At 31.0% G+C, this 18696-nt stretch overlaps 2 protein-coding genes and 1 non-coding gene across 3 annotated transcripts; 1 reads left to right on the forward strand and 2 right to left on the reverse strand.

Moving 5' to 3' along the window:
• The first annotated feature begins 12420 nt into the window (after window positions 1-12420).
• On the forward strand, window positions 12421-15127 carry LOC113873131 (monoacylglycerol lipase ABHD6-like). The gene is made up of 4 exons (XM_027511124.1): window positions 12421-13111; window positions 14147-14239; window positions 14340-14407; window positions 14648-15127. The coding sequence occupies exons 1-4, from the start codon at window positions 12488-12490 to the stop codon at window positions 14808-14810; spliced, it is 948 nt and encodes a 315-aa protein (XP_027366925.1). The 5' UTR covers window positions 12421-12487; the 3' UTR covers window positions 14811-15127.
• A 742-nt stretch (window positions 15128-15869) lies between these two features.
• LOC113873273 (wall-associated receptor kinase-like 20) lies at window positions 15870-17635 on the reverse strand. The gene is made up of 2 exons (XM_027511323.1): window positions 16713-17635; window positions 15870-16168 (listed from the first exon to the last, which is right to left on the reverse strand). Exons 1-2 carry the CDS (start codon window positions 17575-17577, stop codon window positions 16119-16121), a joined length of 915 nt encoding a protein of 304 aa, XP_027367124.1. The 5' UTR covers window positions 17578-17635; the 3' UTR covers window positions 15870-16118.
• Window positions 17636-18282: 647 nt separating this feature from the next.
• On the reverse strand, window positions 18283-18373 carry TRNAY-GUA. The gene is given in 2 exon segments: window positions 18283-18318; window positions 18337-18373. It is a non-coding gene; the product is annotated as a tRNA-Tyr (tRNA).
• Between the last annotated feature and the right edge of the window lie 323 nt (window positions 18374-18696).

An 18696-nucleotide genomic window follows, 5' to 3' on the forward strand; every position in this document is an offset into this window, starting at 1 on the left:
CACCACAACTTCTATACTATTGTTCTCCTTATTTCTATCTATCCTTAGTCCTTTCTTTCTCCCACACCTAGCTTCCATATCTTCAAATGTACAAAATTCGATGAAACTGAATGTCTAATTCCTATGTTAACTAGACTGGATCTGAATCTAATTTTAATGTAAGTGGAAACTGATAAGTTTCGTTAATAAGATGGAAACATGGAGAGGAGAGAAAAAAACAAGAGTTATTAGAAGATATATTAGATAAATATATATATATTTTTATTCTTGTCGCTTCAAATAATATATTTTTACTTATTTATTTTATATTTTGTTATCTTTCATTATTTTCTTCTATTTAATTTTATCTCTTATCAACTTGTTTTAATTTTTTGAAAATGAGTTAAATACCTTTTGAAATATCCGTTAAAAACTAGTTTTTTTTTCTTAGCATACTAATTTATGTATTTGAGGTAAGAAAACTAATATCAAGAGAAAACAAATTGATAAAAAAAAAAGAATAATAAAATTCTATAAAATGTGTGAAGGGCTTTTGTTAATAAAAATATACGTATCATTATTGCATACGAAAGAAGGAAAAAGATAATACCTAACAAATCCAAAGCAGAATCCTTCCACTGAGTGCAGGAAGATGCACTACTCTGGACATTGTGTTACATTCACCAAACTATATGATAAATGACAAGTGAAAAGCGAATTAAAAGGAGACACAAAAATAAAATGAAAAGACTGCTACACTATTCTTGCAAAAATTGAATAGCATTTTTAAAATTCCGTTGAATATTGACTAGACGAAATAATTGTAGACATTAGTGTTAGTAAATTGAATTGATGTAGATATCCTAATTCACTTAATTCTATAATGCACCTCGCTTTCTATACATATATAGTCTGCGAGAATGCTAAGTATCTAAAAGAGTCTATAATGGTAAGTAAATATTTAATAAAATTGTATTTTCAATCACACTCTTAGTCCGTTAAAGAATAGTTTATTTTTCATCAATAAAGTTTGACACAATTAATTAATAACTATATCTCTTATTGTTAATGCGCTTTCTTTCATAATCGTTGATAAATATTTTTCATATTCAGATTCTTAATCATATATCACAAAACAATGTTGTTATAAAATTCATCTACATCCAATCAAATCTGCGTAGCATGCGTTTTCTTTGTATTTGACAATTGGTGACTGTTTAGGCATTGACTCGGTCTAGAAGGTGAGAACAGTTTTGTCTTTTATGGTCAATTCAATAAGGACGGCTAATCACATGATTGCTAAACAAAGTTATGATTTATGAGATCCAAAATTATTAATGCACTGGTTGGTTCAGAAAGAGAAAAAAAATGTGAAGGCAAATTTTAACAGTAAAAAAAGAAAAATAATTTGACCTGAATAGCAAACGGTTTGATGTTATTTAAACAAAAAATATAAAAGATCATAAATATATTAAATTTTAAATAAAAATATTTTAATTTTTTTTAATAAAATGTTAATATTTAAAAAAATATACTTTTATCTGATTGAAATAAAAAATATTTTTCATATTATTTCATTTTTAAAATTAAATTAAAATTAAATATTTTTTCTAAATTGATCAGTTAATCCGTGTGAAGAGGTAATGATAAAAGTAGTGGACAGTATTAATATTGTGGTTTGGTTTTAGTTTAAATAAAAATTAAATCTGATTTACTCAAATTAAAGAAAGATAGTTTAAGTATTGTATATTTATTTAAAGGGATATGATTTTTTAAATTAGTTAAATTTAAAACTTTTTATACTTAATTTAAATATTTTATTTAATTTACATTTAATAAATTATAATTTATTACTCCACTCATTAGATATAAATTAAATGAAAGATTAAGTATAAGTTTTTAAAATTATATCCTTCTCCTTATTTAAAATATGCAATTAGTATTGAGAAAAAAATATAATATTTATTTAAAACATGGTCATGAATTGGGGCATGACAGGGATATTGATAGTGTATGATTACGATGGAAGAGAGATAATAGCAATGTTCTTCAACTAAAATCAAATCACTCTGCAACCTGTAATGCACTTGCTTGTTAACAATCCCCTGCTCATTGTTGGCCCAATGAATCAACGTGTCGGACAAGCAGACAAATTTTGGTTTGGCAGAGTTGGAATTCTGTGCCTGTTTTAGTCTTCCCCTTAATTCCTCGCTCCCTATAGGATGCTGTTCCAAACATAGACTTCATTCCATGCTTATTCAGTTTCTTCTTTTTCTCTCTCCATACATGAATATTGAGATTAGGAAATTAAACCCTTTTTAATTGGGGTAAAAGATTAAAATAATATATTTTTAAAAACAAATTACCAAAATAAATTAAAATTCAAACAATTTTCTTGTCTGGGGCAAATATTTGTCAACTCAGCACTAGTTTTATATAAAAGCAGACAAAACTAATTTTTTTTTTATTTAAGCATTTCATCTCAGAGTGAGACGAAATTACCAAAATAATGACATGTGTCCCGTATTTAAAAAAAATAAACAAAAATATTTGAATTTAATTTTGGCGCTCGCAAACACGTGGACCAATGGGATAATTTCATCTCTGATTCAGACAAAATAGTGATTTCGTCTGAATCAGAGACAAAATTATTCCATTGGTCCATGTGTCGGCGGAGTAAACCGACACCACGAATCGTCTTCTCCTTCCTTCTCCCCTCCGTCTGGTTTGATGTGGAAGTCATTACCATTTATTTGAGCGATTTTTGAGGGAACAAGTGGTTATTTTCTTAGTCCATTACAGATCTGTGATTTCATCCGTTTTCATTGTCGGTTTAGACTGTTCTTGGACTGGAAGTCTGAGAAACTTGGGAAAACTGCAAACGTTTGCCGTCGGCGACAGGAGAGAAGAAAGGTCGGGGTAGTGGATAGACGCCATTGCAATCGAAGTAGTAGAGAGACGCTATTGCACAAACTGCCAATGTTTTTGGGGTTGTCATCGCCGGAAAAAGTGTGGTTAGCTGGAAAAATCGGCAGCAGGTTAGTTTTATTTTATTGTAAGTAATTTAATTTTTTTATAATTCAAATTTGATTGATTAGAAAAATATAGATAGAGTAGTTTAAATTAAAGATTGATTTTAATTTAATTTAGTAATTCTGTAGAAATATAAAAACAATCTTAATTTGTAAAAAAAATAAAATTTTACATGTAAAATTATCATAGTAATTTAAGGTGTAAATTGAAAAACAAATAAAAATAAATTAAATACATTAGATTAAATTGTTAAATAATATTTAGAATAGAAAAATAAAAATAGTTGTATAAAATTGGTTGATTAATAATATAATAAATGATGTTTAGAATACATAAAAATTTGAAAATAAAAATTTTGTTTTTTAATATTAAATAATATGAAAAAAATGTAAAATGATAACTCAATTTATGAATAAAAAACAGTAATAGATAATTAAAAAAATGATAAAAGTAAAAAATTAAATGTATTATAATTGACTATATATTAATTTATATTTAAATTGTACTATTAAATATTTAAGATTATAAATAATATAAAAATAAATAATGTAATGACTATTAATTAATTATGATGAAATTGTTTTATTTACTTATGTAAATAAAATGTTTAGCAAAAATAAATTTAAATATATAATTTAATTTATGATGAAATAACAATTTTAGTTAGTGAAATAAAATTTTTAGATTGATACTAATTATTTGAGAATAAAAAATGTTGTCATATAATATAATTTTCAATAAAATAAAAAAGTTAGTAATCTTAAATTATTCATTAGTTGAAAAAAATATATAGTAAACTTAAAGTAATTAGTTATGAAAAAATAAAAGGAAAAAATAAATCTCATTTATAAAGGTCATTGATATATTTAGGACTAAGATTTGATTTAGATATTTAATGTAAAAAAATACAATTAATTGAGGAATGTTAAAATATATGCAAATAGAAACTTTATTTATAAATTTTTTTAAAATTAAGTGTGAATAATTAAAATTGATATTATTTAGGAGACAATGTTATTAATTTGTTGTAAAATTAATGTTTAAATTTTAATTTTTGACCATGTTGTTTTTCTGAAGATGACTTCATCTATAGGACAGAATAGGATTATTCATTCAGGACCAGAGAATCCTTCATTATTGCGTTTACAGAATATTCACGTGTCTGAACATATTTGGGATGGTCGGGAACATCTCATTTTGAAGGTTAGGAAGAGTCAGTTTATTCCAACTGGTTTGAATGGTGTTCCACAGGAGATCTTTCCACATTTGGAGCTTGCGGGATTTACTGGGATTGCTCATGTATGTCAATTTCCATTAGACCTGCCGTTGATCACTGCATTAGTAGAGAGATGGACAGCGGAGGCCAAAGACACACTTTTCACTTGCCTCAAGGCGAGTGTATGATCACTTTACAAGATATATTCGTGTTGTTAGGGTTACGAATTGATGAAAGACCTGTGATAGCACCTATTGGAGGTAATTATGCTGATATTGTTGAGGATAGTCTAGGGATTAGACCATCACATGATGCTTTTGTTGGTAGCTTCCTGAAGATGAGTTGGTTAGACCAACATTTTACCCATATCGCGATGCATGCACAGAATCCTTTACAGATCACCCAGTTTGCTAGGGCTTACATGTTGCGTTTGTTTGGGATTTTATGTTGAGCAATCACTCAAGTAGTAGAGTGTCAGTGAGGTACTTACCTCTACTAGAGGACTTTGCTGTTACAGGTGAATATAGTTGGGGGTCTGTAGTATTGGCCGTATTGTATAGAGAGTTGCGTATGGCCACCAACATTGATCGGCATAGTTTAGGTGGATTAGCTGCTTTACTTGTCATGTGGGCATGGGATAGGTTTCCATTTCTAGCTCATGATAATCCCCCCCACACACGACTCCATCTTCCATATGCTAGCGGGTAATAGTAAGACTTATTTTGAATTACTTTTATTAACATAAATTTGGTACTAACATTAGCTTAATTTTTTGTGCAAGTGGTTGGCAAACCAAAGAAATAGAAAAGGGAGGAAGGACATATGTTACTATAGATATAAATTTGACATGCTTAGTCATGAAGATGTAATCCTTTATTTCCTATTTTGATATGAAAGTATAGTTAAATTGTGATTTTTTTTATCATTTATGAAAACTAACATTAATATTTTATCTTTTTTTACAGATAATTTGGCAATCATACCTGAGCGACTTGATGGAGTCTTCTACGTTCCTTCGCAGTTTCCCTTCCACACACAGCATGTCACCCCACCTACATATTTTCACTCATCTCAGGCCACCCAACATCTGCCACAGACCCCTCCATCACCATTCATCACCACAGAGTGTTATATCCCATGCCCATCACCATTCATCACTCCACCTCCCTATGATCCTTCTACTCTAACACCACCATCACTAGAACCAGGTTTTGCTACTGCGACCTCATATGATACTCCATATAGTCATGGAATTGATTTGAATGCTGACTTCGAAGCAGCCTTAGATGTTTCACCTGCAGAGGTACGTCGTAACCCATATCGTGGAGCCATAGATCGGCTTAGGGAGTGCATATTGACCCCACATCAACCCGACCAACCACACGAAGATTGACCTTGACAACACTGAGACCACTACTTGTACATATATATTATGTAATCGGAAGAATGTTTCTATGACATATATTTAACTGCGTTTAAATGCATTCGCCGTTCGACTTCATATATAACCATGCTGATATATAACCATACTGATAAATAACACATGAAAAACGACGATGATAAATAACATTATACACCATACGATTTCATACATCAAGGGCTCCATACTACTGGTTAGGCGATATAGAAGTACATTGATGCATATTGTGACCAATTTGATGACAATTACTACATCTTTGTCTGCTTTGTGACTCAACCCAATCCATTTCATTCTTAATTCTAGTTGATTTTAGTCTTCCTTTACTTCTGATTCTCTCTTCATCAGGAACTAACTTCCACTCACTGCCTGTGGGCACATTATTGTCATTTCCAAGGGGGAACCATTGTGACGAATGTGCATTGACGATATTTTGTACAGAGTAAACTTCATCAACATATTGTCAAAAGTTAATACTTATCGATGCACAAGCGGCAATTATATGTGAACATAAAAATCGATATGCTTGAAATCTCCCACATTCACAGTATTTTCTACACAGAACAACAGTCCAATTGTTTCCACCCCTTTGCGTAATAGGATTGAAGGTCTTCTCAACCTCAAATCTTGTTCTTTCTACATCATATCTCTGACTTGGTGTGAAGATGCTTCTTCTTGATTCTTCTGCATTTTGTACAACAGTTTTGAACAAAACCTCTTACCAGCATTCAGATCATTCAAGGCATCCTCTCCACGCTTCACAAAATATTCAACCAAGAGTTCGTAAGTACATTTGACCAGAGCAGTTATAGGTAAGTTTCTTGCTCCCTTTAAAACCTTGTTAACAGCCTCTGACAAATTCGTAGTCATGTACCTATAACGACGTCCATCGTCGTCGTGACTTAAAGCCCATTTATCCTTCGATATGTTGTCGATCCATCTCTCAATTTCTGGTGATTCATTGCGAAATCTTCTCAACTTCTCTTTGAATACAATCTTCGAAGGTATATACGCTGCAAATAACAATTATTCAACCATTAGTTGAAAATTAAACTTTGTCATAAGCTACGAGAACAACAAAATTAAAAATAGAGTCATCATACCTAATTTCGTCAGCTGTTTTTTCAAATCAATGTTCTTGAATCTATGATTGAAATGGCTTGCTATATGACGAATGCAATAAACATGATATGCATTAAGAGGTTGCCAACCAATATGTGGGTTTGCAACAACACTTTTGATGCTTTGATGTCTATCAAATATTAAACATAAGCCAGACCTTGTCATCACATACACACGAATTATTGCCAAAAACCATTCCCACACCGACAGAGTCTCTCCTTTAATAATTGAAAAAGCAATTGGTAGGACACAATTATTCTCATCTTGTGTCATTGCAATCAACAATGTGCGACGATACTTACCATACAAAAATATTTCATCTACCTGAATAATTGGTTTGCAATAGTTGAATGCTTCCTCACATTGATGAAAACACTAAAACAATAGCTCAAATACTCTAAATCTGTTATCCTGTTGATGCTCAACAATAAATGGTTTCGTTTCAATTTATAAACAGACCCTGGAGCATGAAATTGCATGTACTCTAACCATCTTGGCAAGGTAGCATATGATTCATCCCAGTCACCAAATATTCTTACAATCGCCTTCTGTTTTGCCTTCCAAGCCTTCTTGTATGAAATTTTATATTCAAATTGGCTTGTCATCCTTTCTTGAATTAAACTTATAGGCAATGATGGTTCAAGATTTACCATACCTACATAACAAAAAACAAAAGAGGTTAGTCCTTTTATTGTCAAAAGCCTTCATAAAATAAGATTTAATGCAAAACTTACTAATGATGCATGAACAAATCAAATCTGAATCTAGCTTGGTATGATCTTGAGATATTGTTGGGTTGAGACACGTATGTTTACCCTCACACCTTGTTATTTTCCACTTTGTTGTATTTTTAAGCAATGATGCTCTTATTCTCCAAGTACAACCATTGTTATGGTTTAAACACCTCACATACAATTTTGTTGGTTTTGACTCAACAACATAATAACTTTGATGTATTTTTATTGCATGCTATTTTAAGGCATTTTTCACTTCCTCTTTTGACTCAAATAATAAACCCACATGTAACGCATCTCTAATAACCCATGAATTGTCATCACTAATTTCTTCTGCTTCAATTTCTTGGTCTGGGTGATCCCAATTAATATAATTGTAGTGTGGACTTATATTCCAAAAAGGTATTTCACCTACAACTATATGTAAACAGTAAATATTCATCCATAAAAAATAATTTATTTAATCAATATACTCTATAAATAATATCTCCAACACTTTCTTGTTGTAAATTTAAATTTGAATCAAAATCACCATCTACATCTGTATCCGATGAGTTGTCTAACAGAATATGTCCTTCATCAATATCATCATAATCACTATTGACTTTATCTTCATCTTCATAACTGCATAATTCTGCACATCCTTCAAAACACATACACTTATTCAATATGTGTAGTCACTAAAAATAAAAAAAATATTAAAATTATAGTTTAATTTATACCTTCTGTAATATTTATATTCGTTATTTCCATAAGGTTAGGCGGTGACATTGATAAGCTTAAGTTCAACATATTTGACCCACCTCTTGAACTCTCACCAAATGCAATCTCCACATATAATTCAATAACAGTTGTAATACTTTGTTGTTGATACGCATTAATCATACAATCAATGTCTTCATCATCACATATATCCAATGCAGTATATTGTTTAGCGCTTGAATCAACCATAAAACGAGAAATTATTCTAGATATGAAATTATTATTACTAAGATTCAACTTGTCATGAATCTTTGTTTTCAAATTCATAAAACTTATCCTTTATCATTTTTTTGTTACCTTCAAATGTCACACATTCGTTTTCAACAACAATTTTTCCATTCCAATATACAATAATAATAATCTCACTCATCCTGCATTTATAAAAAATAAAAATAAATATCAATAAACAATTTTAACTATACTTATTAATATAAATAATAAATTATTAAATCTTTATTAACATACACAAACATATTACAACATTTATATCATCTTATATTACAAATAATTTAATAGTTTATATACATATTTCACATATATAAAATAAATTCTTACAACAAATATAACATTATTTTTATTTATTACACAAGTTAATATTAATTATCTCCTAACTTTTATATTTTCTTAATAACATTTAAATAATTACATTTTCATTTTAACATTCACACCAATATATTTACTAAATATTCATAAATTTTAACTATCTCTATTTATTTTATTAATTAAAAAATTATAATTTTAATAAAACATTAATAACAAAAAAACCCATAAAATATCTAAAATTTACTAAACTGGAGAAGAACAAGTCTTTGAAAGTTTAGAAACACTTCTGCACTTCAATTTCGTTGCTTATTTGCATACATAATATACTACAATTATGCTGGATTTTTAGGGGCAGTAGCAGGCGAGGGATCGGGGGTAATTGACAAGATTGTGGCACGTTGCATAATCTTATGATTTCGTCGAAGACTGAGACGATTTACACATGATTTTGTCCAATTTCAAGATGAAATTAATAAGATTGAACCACGTGTCAACATCCAATGGTTTCATCCAAAATTCAGATGAATTTACCGAGATACGGACATGTGTCAACATCCTACAATTTTGTCTCACTGTCAGACGAAATTAACACGTACTGTTTCGTCCCACTCTTAGACTAAATGCTTAAATAAAAAAAAATAGTTTTATCTGACTTTTATACAAAACTAGTACTGAGTTGGCAAAAATTTGCTCCAGACAAAGAAATTGTTTGAATTTTAATTTATTTTGGTAATTTATTTTTAAAAATATATTATTTCAATCTTTTAGCCTTTTAATTGATAATCCATATAATTACTAATTAATAACTCCTTATGGAAGTTATATCGTTTCTTTTTATAACGAGTCTTTCTCAATATTTTATAAAACAAATCTTAAATAAAAATATACAGATTATTTTCTTAAAAGTATAAAAAAATTTAATATTTATGATATTTTATTTTATTTTTCTAAATTATATCCAAAGACACAATAAAAATTTAGTAAATACTCTTTCTAATTTTTTAATATAAAATAAACAATTAATATTCAAGATTAGCAAAAGAATAATTATATCAATTTTATATTATATTTTACAAGTATTCGTAATATTAATTAATATACTTCATTAACGCAAATTTCATAGTAAATTTTATAAAGTCAAGATCAAGAGTTGGAGAGGATAATTTCATTGTGTTATGATTATTTTTTAGCTCAAGCAGAAATATTTTATATATAGAAAAGCATAATTTAGACAGAAAATTTTATTTTATAAACTCTTCTAAACTATTTTTTAAATAGTATGAAATAATAAAACCCAACAATAAAAAGTCCTGTACAATTCTTTACGAATAAAATATGCCATAAAACGACTAAAACAGATACGAAAATTATTTGAGGGGCAACAATAACGAGTGTACCTATAAAGACACTTTAACATTTAAATTAGCATTTTAAATAATACGAATGACAAAATGAGTAGAGAATTGAAAGCGTGTACCAAAGTGATCATAGTAGTTTTTTTAGATATATGAAGTCTGTGCAGGTTTAGGGGACAAAGCTAGAGTGGGATAACTTAGTTCGTGAGGATTGTAGCCAAAGGAGTTCCATATCCACAACATCTCTAATCGTGTGGTGCAATGTTCATGCATGGACACTCTGATTGATCAAGCTTCAATCAGTTTGTAAGTGATTTAATAATAAATATATTTATTATAATAAATAATATATTTTTTAATTTAAAATTATATAGAATTTGACTCTCTTTGAATAAAATATATAATTTAAAATTTAGTAATAAAAAAATAGACATTAAGTAAATTTTGCCTCTCAAATGGATTCACTTATTCAACTTCGACTAGTTGAGGCCCAAAATTAATTTCAAATTCCAAAAAGTTAAAAACACTCACAAGCGACTTTTTATTTTAGAGGGAGGACGTACATGCTATTTTTTATTATTTGGGGTAAATGGGCATTTGCCACTCCAATGATCGAGACAAAGAGTAGTGTCCAAATTAATAAGTACATAAAAAAAGAAAAAACTCTCAGCTCATGCTTGGTTTAGATGGTGAAGACCAAATTTGGTAGTTGATGGATATTTTGTTCTTACTATCTACAAAAGAGACAGAGCAGCATCTCAGAGACTATAATAAAAGAGTAGGGTCCAGAACAATAAGCCCAATTTAATTGTGTGTGTATGTCAAAATGAAATATTAAGATAAAAATTGGAATAAACTTCAATAAATATTTAAAATACACTTATTTATACTATCATTTAATTATACATAGTTACATAATAAAAAATATTAAAATTTATAATAATTATTTTATCCGTTTTCATTCCATTCATAAATTTTAACCTTCCACGTTACGACTAAAGCAATGAATGTTCGTGCAACCAACAAAATGGTTGATTTTAATAATCTAAAATTAAAATAAATATTGCATTCAATTTATGGGTCTAAAATAAGGATGATTCCATGTGTATTTATGGATGTGATCTCAAGATACGGCAAAGTCCGCATATACCCACCTTCCTAACTCTGTTACGTTATATGTATATTATTATTAAATTTTTATTAAATTGAAAAATTATATATATATATATATATATATATATATATATATATATATATATACGTTCATTAATTAATTAATTTATTAATTGCATTGATAATTTGTCTTTTTCAATTTTTATCACAACAGTTTTATTTAACAAATCAATTCTTTCAAAGTAAGGTCCACCGATGGAGGGAATTAATGTCCGTGACCTCTAACATGCACATTCAGATATATTTTAACAAATTATTGAATTAAAATAGACGATTATAATGAAATAAGCTTAACAAGCTTATCATAAGACTTTTTTTATTCATTCTCTTAATATTTTTTTTACATATCTTAAAAAATCATTAGATAAAAATATACAATTTTATTATTTTAAAATATAAATACAAATTATTCAAAATATATAGAAGTTATTACATAATTATCACATAAAAAAATGTTATATAAGAAATATTCAAAGTTCTGACAGCGGAATCGATGGTAGTGTGGGAGATCAAAGCATTGTTTAGAAGAGACAGAATTCAGTTGCATATGTAAAAATTCTGAAGGGAGCAACAACCACACAGAGCGTCGTCATTTCGACGACGCATTCGCCAGAATCAGATCCACAATCCACGCTCCACCGCGCTACTTGCTTTACTGCAATGTCCAGAAGGATAAATCTCGCAAATGTCATAAATTTGGAGCAAGTGGGAGTAGTTGAAGCTCGTGAGTCATGAAGAGGCAGTTATCTGTTCTCATATTAATTAATAATAATTACAAGAAAAAAATAATTTAAGGTACAATTATACATATTATTAATGTTATTTTTTATATACAAAATCTCAATAATTTGTTTAGAATGATCAACAAATCAATAGTAATTTTAAGTTAATTAGTAATTTTTAGAAAAATCTTAACAAATTATTAAGAAATTTTAATTAGAAATATAACAAAAGTTGAAAAAGTATTATCTGCGGAGTTTTGTCATACACAATCATTTGTCCCGCTTCACCCGTCCCTGTCCTAAGATCAGTCTAAAATCTTCCACTCTGCGACAACGCAAAAACACTCTCCACTGTTCTCTCCAATGATCACCCAATCACTTCCTTCAACCCAACAACAACAATCTCATTAACTTTCTCGAAACAATCTTCAATGGCGGGGTGTTTCAGCTTCACTGCCACGCGCGACCGGTGCTACCGCTACTCCTTCTCCAGCGCAGGCCTCAAATCCACAACAACAGATCTCGGAGGCGGAACCATCATGCATTGCTGGGTCCCCAAAACCCCCAAACACTCCAAACCCTCCCTTCTCCTAATCCACGGCATCGGAGCCAACGCAATGTGGCAGTGGAACCACTTCGTTTCACCCTTCACTCACCGCTTCAACGTCTACGTCCCCGACCTCCTCTTCTTCGGGGATTCCTACTCGGCCCGCCCCGATAGGTCCGAGTCCTTTCAGGCCCGCTCCGTCGCGGCCCTGTTGGAGGCTCACGGTGTTCACAAAACGAGCGTTGTCGGCATAAGCTACGGTGGCTTCGTGGCCTACAGCATGGCGGCCCACTTCCCTGAGCGAGTTGAGAAGGTGGCGCTGTGTTGCACTGGGGTTTGTTTGGAAGAGAGAGACATGGACGAAGGGATGTTTAAGGTGAAGAGCGTTGACGACGCCGTTAATATTTTGCTTCCACAGACGCCAGAAAAAATGAGGGAGCTCGTGCAACTCGCGTTTGCCAAACCCATCAAACTCATGCCCACATGTTTTCTTACTGATTTCATTCATGTGAGTCTGTTCCTGCCACTCGTTAATTATTTTATTTATTAAGCGGCCCCTGAATTTGATTGTAGTTTTGGATAGTAGACTGTCGTGTGTGATCCGATTTATTTTACATGATTGGTGGTATTATTTGTGCTCTTTTTAGATACATGTTTAAGATTGCTAGTAGGAGATAGAATAGAACCTTGCATTATTGTTGAGTGGGTTGGTCGGATGTTTCTATTTTATATTTATTATTTCTTATAAAAGATAAAATTATGTTCTTGTTATGGCTTCACATCATCCGTGTGAATTATATTTCCTGATAAAGCGGAAGGAGCGTTTTCCTTTCTGACTGTATGATGCTTGATGTCTTATGTGTCATTTGGGGATTATTTGGTTTGAGAAAATCTTTTTTGTTTTTAATTTTTAAAGATTTAAATAAAAAATATTGATTTTCTCACTGTTTGCTTTCAAATTGTTAGAAATGGAATGAAAATAAGATAACAATATTGTGGTTAAAAGTAAAAAGAAAATATAATTCTAAACCAAATATTACTTTAGATTTCACCATCATGGTGCATTTTTAATGAATAAATGGAAGAATAATAATAATAGGAATGAATGATATTTATATATATAGAGGTAGAGGCTGTAGGACGATAGAGTTATTTTCAGACTAAATCTAGCTATCAATGGCATATAGGTAGGTGGAGCCTTCAATCAATAAATCCAGTCATCAATGTCAAATTTGTAGTTGGAAACTTCAATATACTAGTAGTTTTTGCAAATCTTCGTCCAATAGATGGTTTGTTCTATTGTCCCGTTTGATAGTTAACATTTGTTGTGTGATTGGATTGCATATGAATGTTCTTGCTTAGTTATAGTTTTTAGGTTGCATTCTATTTTTAAACACTATTGGATTCGAGAAAAAATTATATCTGTCCGTTGCCTTTGTGATTGAAAACAAGCTGTGTGACTGCTTGAACATTGAATACACAGGCACAGATTTGCCAATTTACCAAGATTTGTTGCTGAACTCGAAACTGGTTTTACTGGCAGGTGATGTGCACTGAAAACCGCCAGGAGAGAAAAGAACTAATCGAAGCATTGCATAAGGATAGAAAACTTGCTAATCTTCCTAAGATAACCCAGGTTTTTCTTCTCTCTTCACCTTACATTATGAGTTAATTTCACCACATTTTGCTATCTTGCACTGTGGCTTCTTAAAAGGCTAAACTTTTCAATGATTCAGCCAACATTACTAATCTGGGGAGAACAAGACCGGGTATTCCCATTAGAATTAGCTCACAGGCTGAAGAGGTATTTTTAACTTTTAAAAGTAATTTTAGTACTGTATTGATTTTATCTTAAAAAAATATCTCCACAATTTAGGACCATGAATATGTTTTAGTTATAACTTCTAGACGAAGTAAAAGCAGTCCCTTCTGCTTTATTGGGTTTGTATCTTCAAGGTTATCGAAAAGACATCTGATAGAGCAATCTTCATCACACTTCTCGATTGCTTGGACTCTAAATTTCATTATTTTTTCTGCTGTGTAGGCATCTTGGAGAGAAGGCACAACTAGTGGTTATTAAGAATGCAGGGCATGCACTCAATATAGAGAAACCCAAGGAGATGTACCTGAATTTAAAATCATTCCTCATTGATCCCATTACACCATCTATGCAAGAAAACCACAGTAATTCTCGCAAGGTGGATTAGCAAGGTCGACCTAGAGAATGGAAAAGATTTAATTTTCAGCATTATGAATATACTTTTCTATATGCTTACATTGTCAGCCATGCTGTTCTTTTTCTCGGATAGGATGAAAAGGGATAGTATGTATGTAAATCGGGTTCTCTGTAGAGAAATAGAAGAGTGCATCTTCTGCCAATTTAATGAATGTAGATGGGCCTTAGAAAATCAATTTTATTGATCATCGACTATGAAATCATAATTCAGAACACTGGGCTAGGGATAGAGTCCGATTCAAAGAAAGTTATTACTAAGGAAACATGGATTGCATGTGTAATAATATCATGAGGCGGTGTATGTATTTGAACACTACAGTGTCTGCATTTCCGGTGTCAACCACCCTGGTTTTGAGAATAATAAAGAATCATATTGGTATTACAGTGCTGACTGTCAATAATCAATTAGTTACTGCTCTCTTTGGCAGTTTAAAAGAGAAAGAAAAAGAAAGGAAGCATCAAAGAAAGGAAAAGAAACAAGGAATAAAATGAAGGGTTAATAAGGAATCCTTTTGGGGGCTTTAGGCCTCCTTTGTGCACACTCTAGCCCATCCAACCAATCTATAACATCCTCATTTTTCTCTCTTTCGGCTTTGGTCCATCTTATTTAAGTTACTTAGGACTTTCAAGGACAATTAAGCCTTATTATTATTATTATTATTATTAAATTTTAATGAAGTTGCAATTTTAGAACTCAAATTTAAAATAACTGGATAAACTAGAATAATAGCTCTTTATCAGTCATTTGATCTATGCGCTTACTGGTATCAGTAAATTTATTTAATTCAACTTGTTTGACAACCTATATTTTCTAGGTAAACTCTAAAAAAGTTATTCTTTTAAAATATACTTTAGTTATAAGTAGCGTTTGCATTACATGAGTCATACTGCTTACAAACATCTTATAAAAATAAAAAACCAAAACGGTCACTAAAAATAGTAAAATGTAAATAGAAATAAATTCACAAACGGGTAAAGAAATAAATATTAAAATACGGCCTATGTTTTACCAGAACATGTTTTACTCCAAGAGATTAAAATTCTAGTTACTAAAATATCCACTAAAACTACGGTCCACGGATGAATTCGCAAGCTAGTTATTCTCACCAATTTTGTGATAAACTATTTTTAACAGAGAAAGAATCCACAAAGACTACAATATAGGGATGGATGCGGAATACCTTTATTCCTTTTGTTTAAATACACTTTGCTAAAGCAACTTTTACGTATTAAAAGAGGCTGATGATGTCATCCAGTGAATGGCTCCCCTGAATCCTTATCACGCTAAGCTCCAAATGATACCAGTAAAAATGCAACTCCAAACATATGCTGCTAATCAGTCACAGAACAGAAGATTTATAACGGTACAGGTATAAGTATAACCATATACACATTTTTTCGCTAGAGAGATAAGATTATTAAAAAGCTTTGCACTTTCGCATCGGATTCCGTCTATGTATGTACAAGAATAATATTTCCTTTGGACATATAAAATTTTGTGTGTACGTGTATGCGTATGTACGGAGGAATATTTAGTGGAAGACTATTTCTGGTAAATATTTATTGTTGCATCTTATATTAATAATTAGGTAACTTTTGTGATAAATCATGTAATTTTTTAAAGTAATTATATCACTTACCATATATGGTAAATATATAATTTTAAATTTTCATATAAAAATATCCATTCCCTCACTAGTTCTATCGCATATAATAAAGCAACGGTAATTTTGCTTAACTACATGTGAGAATATATGAAAGGTGAAAGAGTGAAGAACATATAACCAAAAAAAAAAGAAAGAGTGAAGAACACAAAGAAAATGGAACATTTTGACATTGTTTGAAAAAAAATGAAAGAAAAAGAAAAACTTACGGGTGGAGAAAGAAGCAGAGGTAGAGTCCCAGACGTAGTCCTGGTTCTGGTTATAACTAGAGCAATCAAGGCTAGTGTTATAGCCTCCTTTACAAACACACACAAAGCCATTCCCTGGTGGAGCAAACCCGCATACGCCGCCACTACTCTCACAACCACTACACTTAGTGGTGACATAGTTATTATCCAAAACCCCGTAAGAGTACTTCAAGGCCACACCATAGACCCAATGCGTAGGGTCAGTGGGGTTATCCCCAAGCGACACAACCGAAGCATAACCACCACACTTCATTTCCTTCAAGTCGAGCTCCCCCTTGTCGTCGAGATTGGCGGGAGAGTAAACGCAACAGGTGTTGGTGGGAGGGAAGAGAGGCATGCCGAGTGTGACGACAGAAGGACACGTGTAAATGGAGGCACAGAGGTAGTCAAAGGAGGGGTCACAGATGGGGGAGGTTAGAATGGAGGAGGGTTGGCAAGAGAAGAGAATGAAGGTTGAGGAACCGATTTGGAAAGGAGAGGTCCAGTCTAAGCCGAAGTTGGGTGAGGTTTGCATGTTGGTGCATGTGGACATGTTGGGTGGGGTTAGTGTGAGAGTGGAAGTGGTGTATGATATGGAGGTGATGGGGTATGAACCTGTGTGGGTTTTGAGGATGAGTTGGTTGGATGTGCATGTTATGTATGGGCTGAAGAGAGGGGAACCACAGCCAGGTCCTGTGCCAAAAGGGTATTTGACTTGTATTGAACCACATGTGTCATGGCATGCTATGGGTGAGGTTGGTGTAGATGGGAAGATGAAGATGAAGAAAAGAAGGGTGAAGATGGTGAGAGTGGGAAGAGAAGGAGGAGGGGGTGGTGGTGGTGCCATGCTTTGACAGAAATCACTCTATCTTTCAGGAATAAGGTTGGTGGATCAAAGAATAAAATGGATGCCTCAGCTAGCTTGTAATCGATCAGCTTCACATACACTCGCATCAACCAGTTTTTTAAAATAACATTAACGTGAACAATAAAAAATTGTGCCTTTTGATTATTGGAAATATTTTGATGTGTATAAGAATATAAAAAAGAAGTTATAAATATAACTAATTGTCTCTTCTTTAAAATTTTAAACACTATACTTTTCCTTATAATAAATAAATGTTATACTTTATTTTAATTTGATGTAAATAATTTTCTTAATAATAATCATGAAAAATTATAAATGACCAACTCAGAGACTTTTTCCCCCCAATCTTTTCAACTTTCATGCAATGTTATGACAGCTAAATTTAAAAATCCATTTTTAATTTTAAGAATTTATTGACCAAATAATTCGGTGTTCCTTTGATTTATCAAGATGTCAAAACCTCATTTAAAATTACTCTATTATTTTATTTTATTTTTTAACCTTCAACCTTTATAAGAATTTATATATAATTATTTCTATTAAAAACTATAAAATATAATATTATTGATTAAAATTAATGATTTTTTCACGGATAATATATTACACAATTTTTTTTAACTTTTTTTATTTTTTCTCATAAAAAAAGTAAAAATTATTGTCTTGTTGTCTTGTATCAAAAAGGATTCCCACCTGCCGGATTCGAACCAGCGACCTAAGGATACCAGCCTGGAAACCCAACTACAGTCCTCCGCTCTACCAACTGAGCTAAGGTCGGTTATTGTCATAGTGAAATGCATTAATTTACATAAAACAAATATATTCACTATAGTCAATACCTTGCCAACTCTATGACTACTTTTAATTTTAAATAAGGTTTAAAACATATATAAAAAATACAAAATATTATTATTAAATAATACAATAATAAATTATTAAAAAAATAAAATAAAATTACAAAAAATGTTTTTATTATTAATTTTGAATTTATTAAATACAAGTGAAAATTAATTTATACATATTTTGAAATTAATAAAAACTTATAAAAAAAATTATTCAAATCAACATAAATAATCTTTCATGTCTTTTAATTTAATATAT

Source organism: Abrus precatorius, unplaced genomic scaffold, assembly GCF_003935025.1.
Source record: "Abrus precatorius isolate BTA unplaced genomic scaffold, Abrus_2018 Scaffold7, whole genome shotgun sequence".
Lineage (NCBI taxonomy): Eukaryota > Viridiplantae > Streptophyta > Magnoliopsida > Fabales > Fabaceae > Abrus > Abrus precatorius.

Bases quoted from the DNA above. Each gene is read 5' to 3' on its own strand.
- LOC113873131 (XM_027511124.1), top strand. From the start codon at position 12,488: ATGGCGGGGTGTTTCAGCTTCACTGCCACGCGCGACCGGTGCTACCGC. The intron at 13,112-14,146 runs GTGAGTCTGTTC...TTTTACTGGCAG, and splicing joins TTCTTACTGATTTCATTCAT to GTGATGTGCACTGAAAACCG. The intron at 14,240-14,339 runs GTTTTTCTTCTC...TCAATGATTCAG, and splicing joins ATCTTCCTAAGATAACCCAG to CCAACATTACTAATCTGGGG.
- LOC113873273 (XM_027511323.1), bottom strand. From the start codon at position 17,577: ATGGCACCACCACCACCCCCTCCTCCTTCTCTTCCCACTCTCACCATC. The intron at 16,169-16,712 runs GTAAGTTTTTCT...ACTGATTAGCAG, and splicing joins CTCTGCTTCTTTCTCCACCC to CATATGTTTGGAGTTGCATT.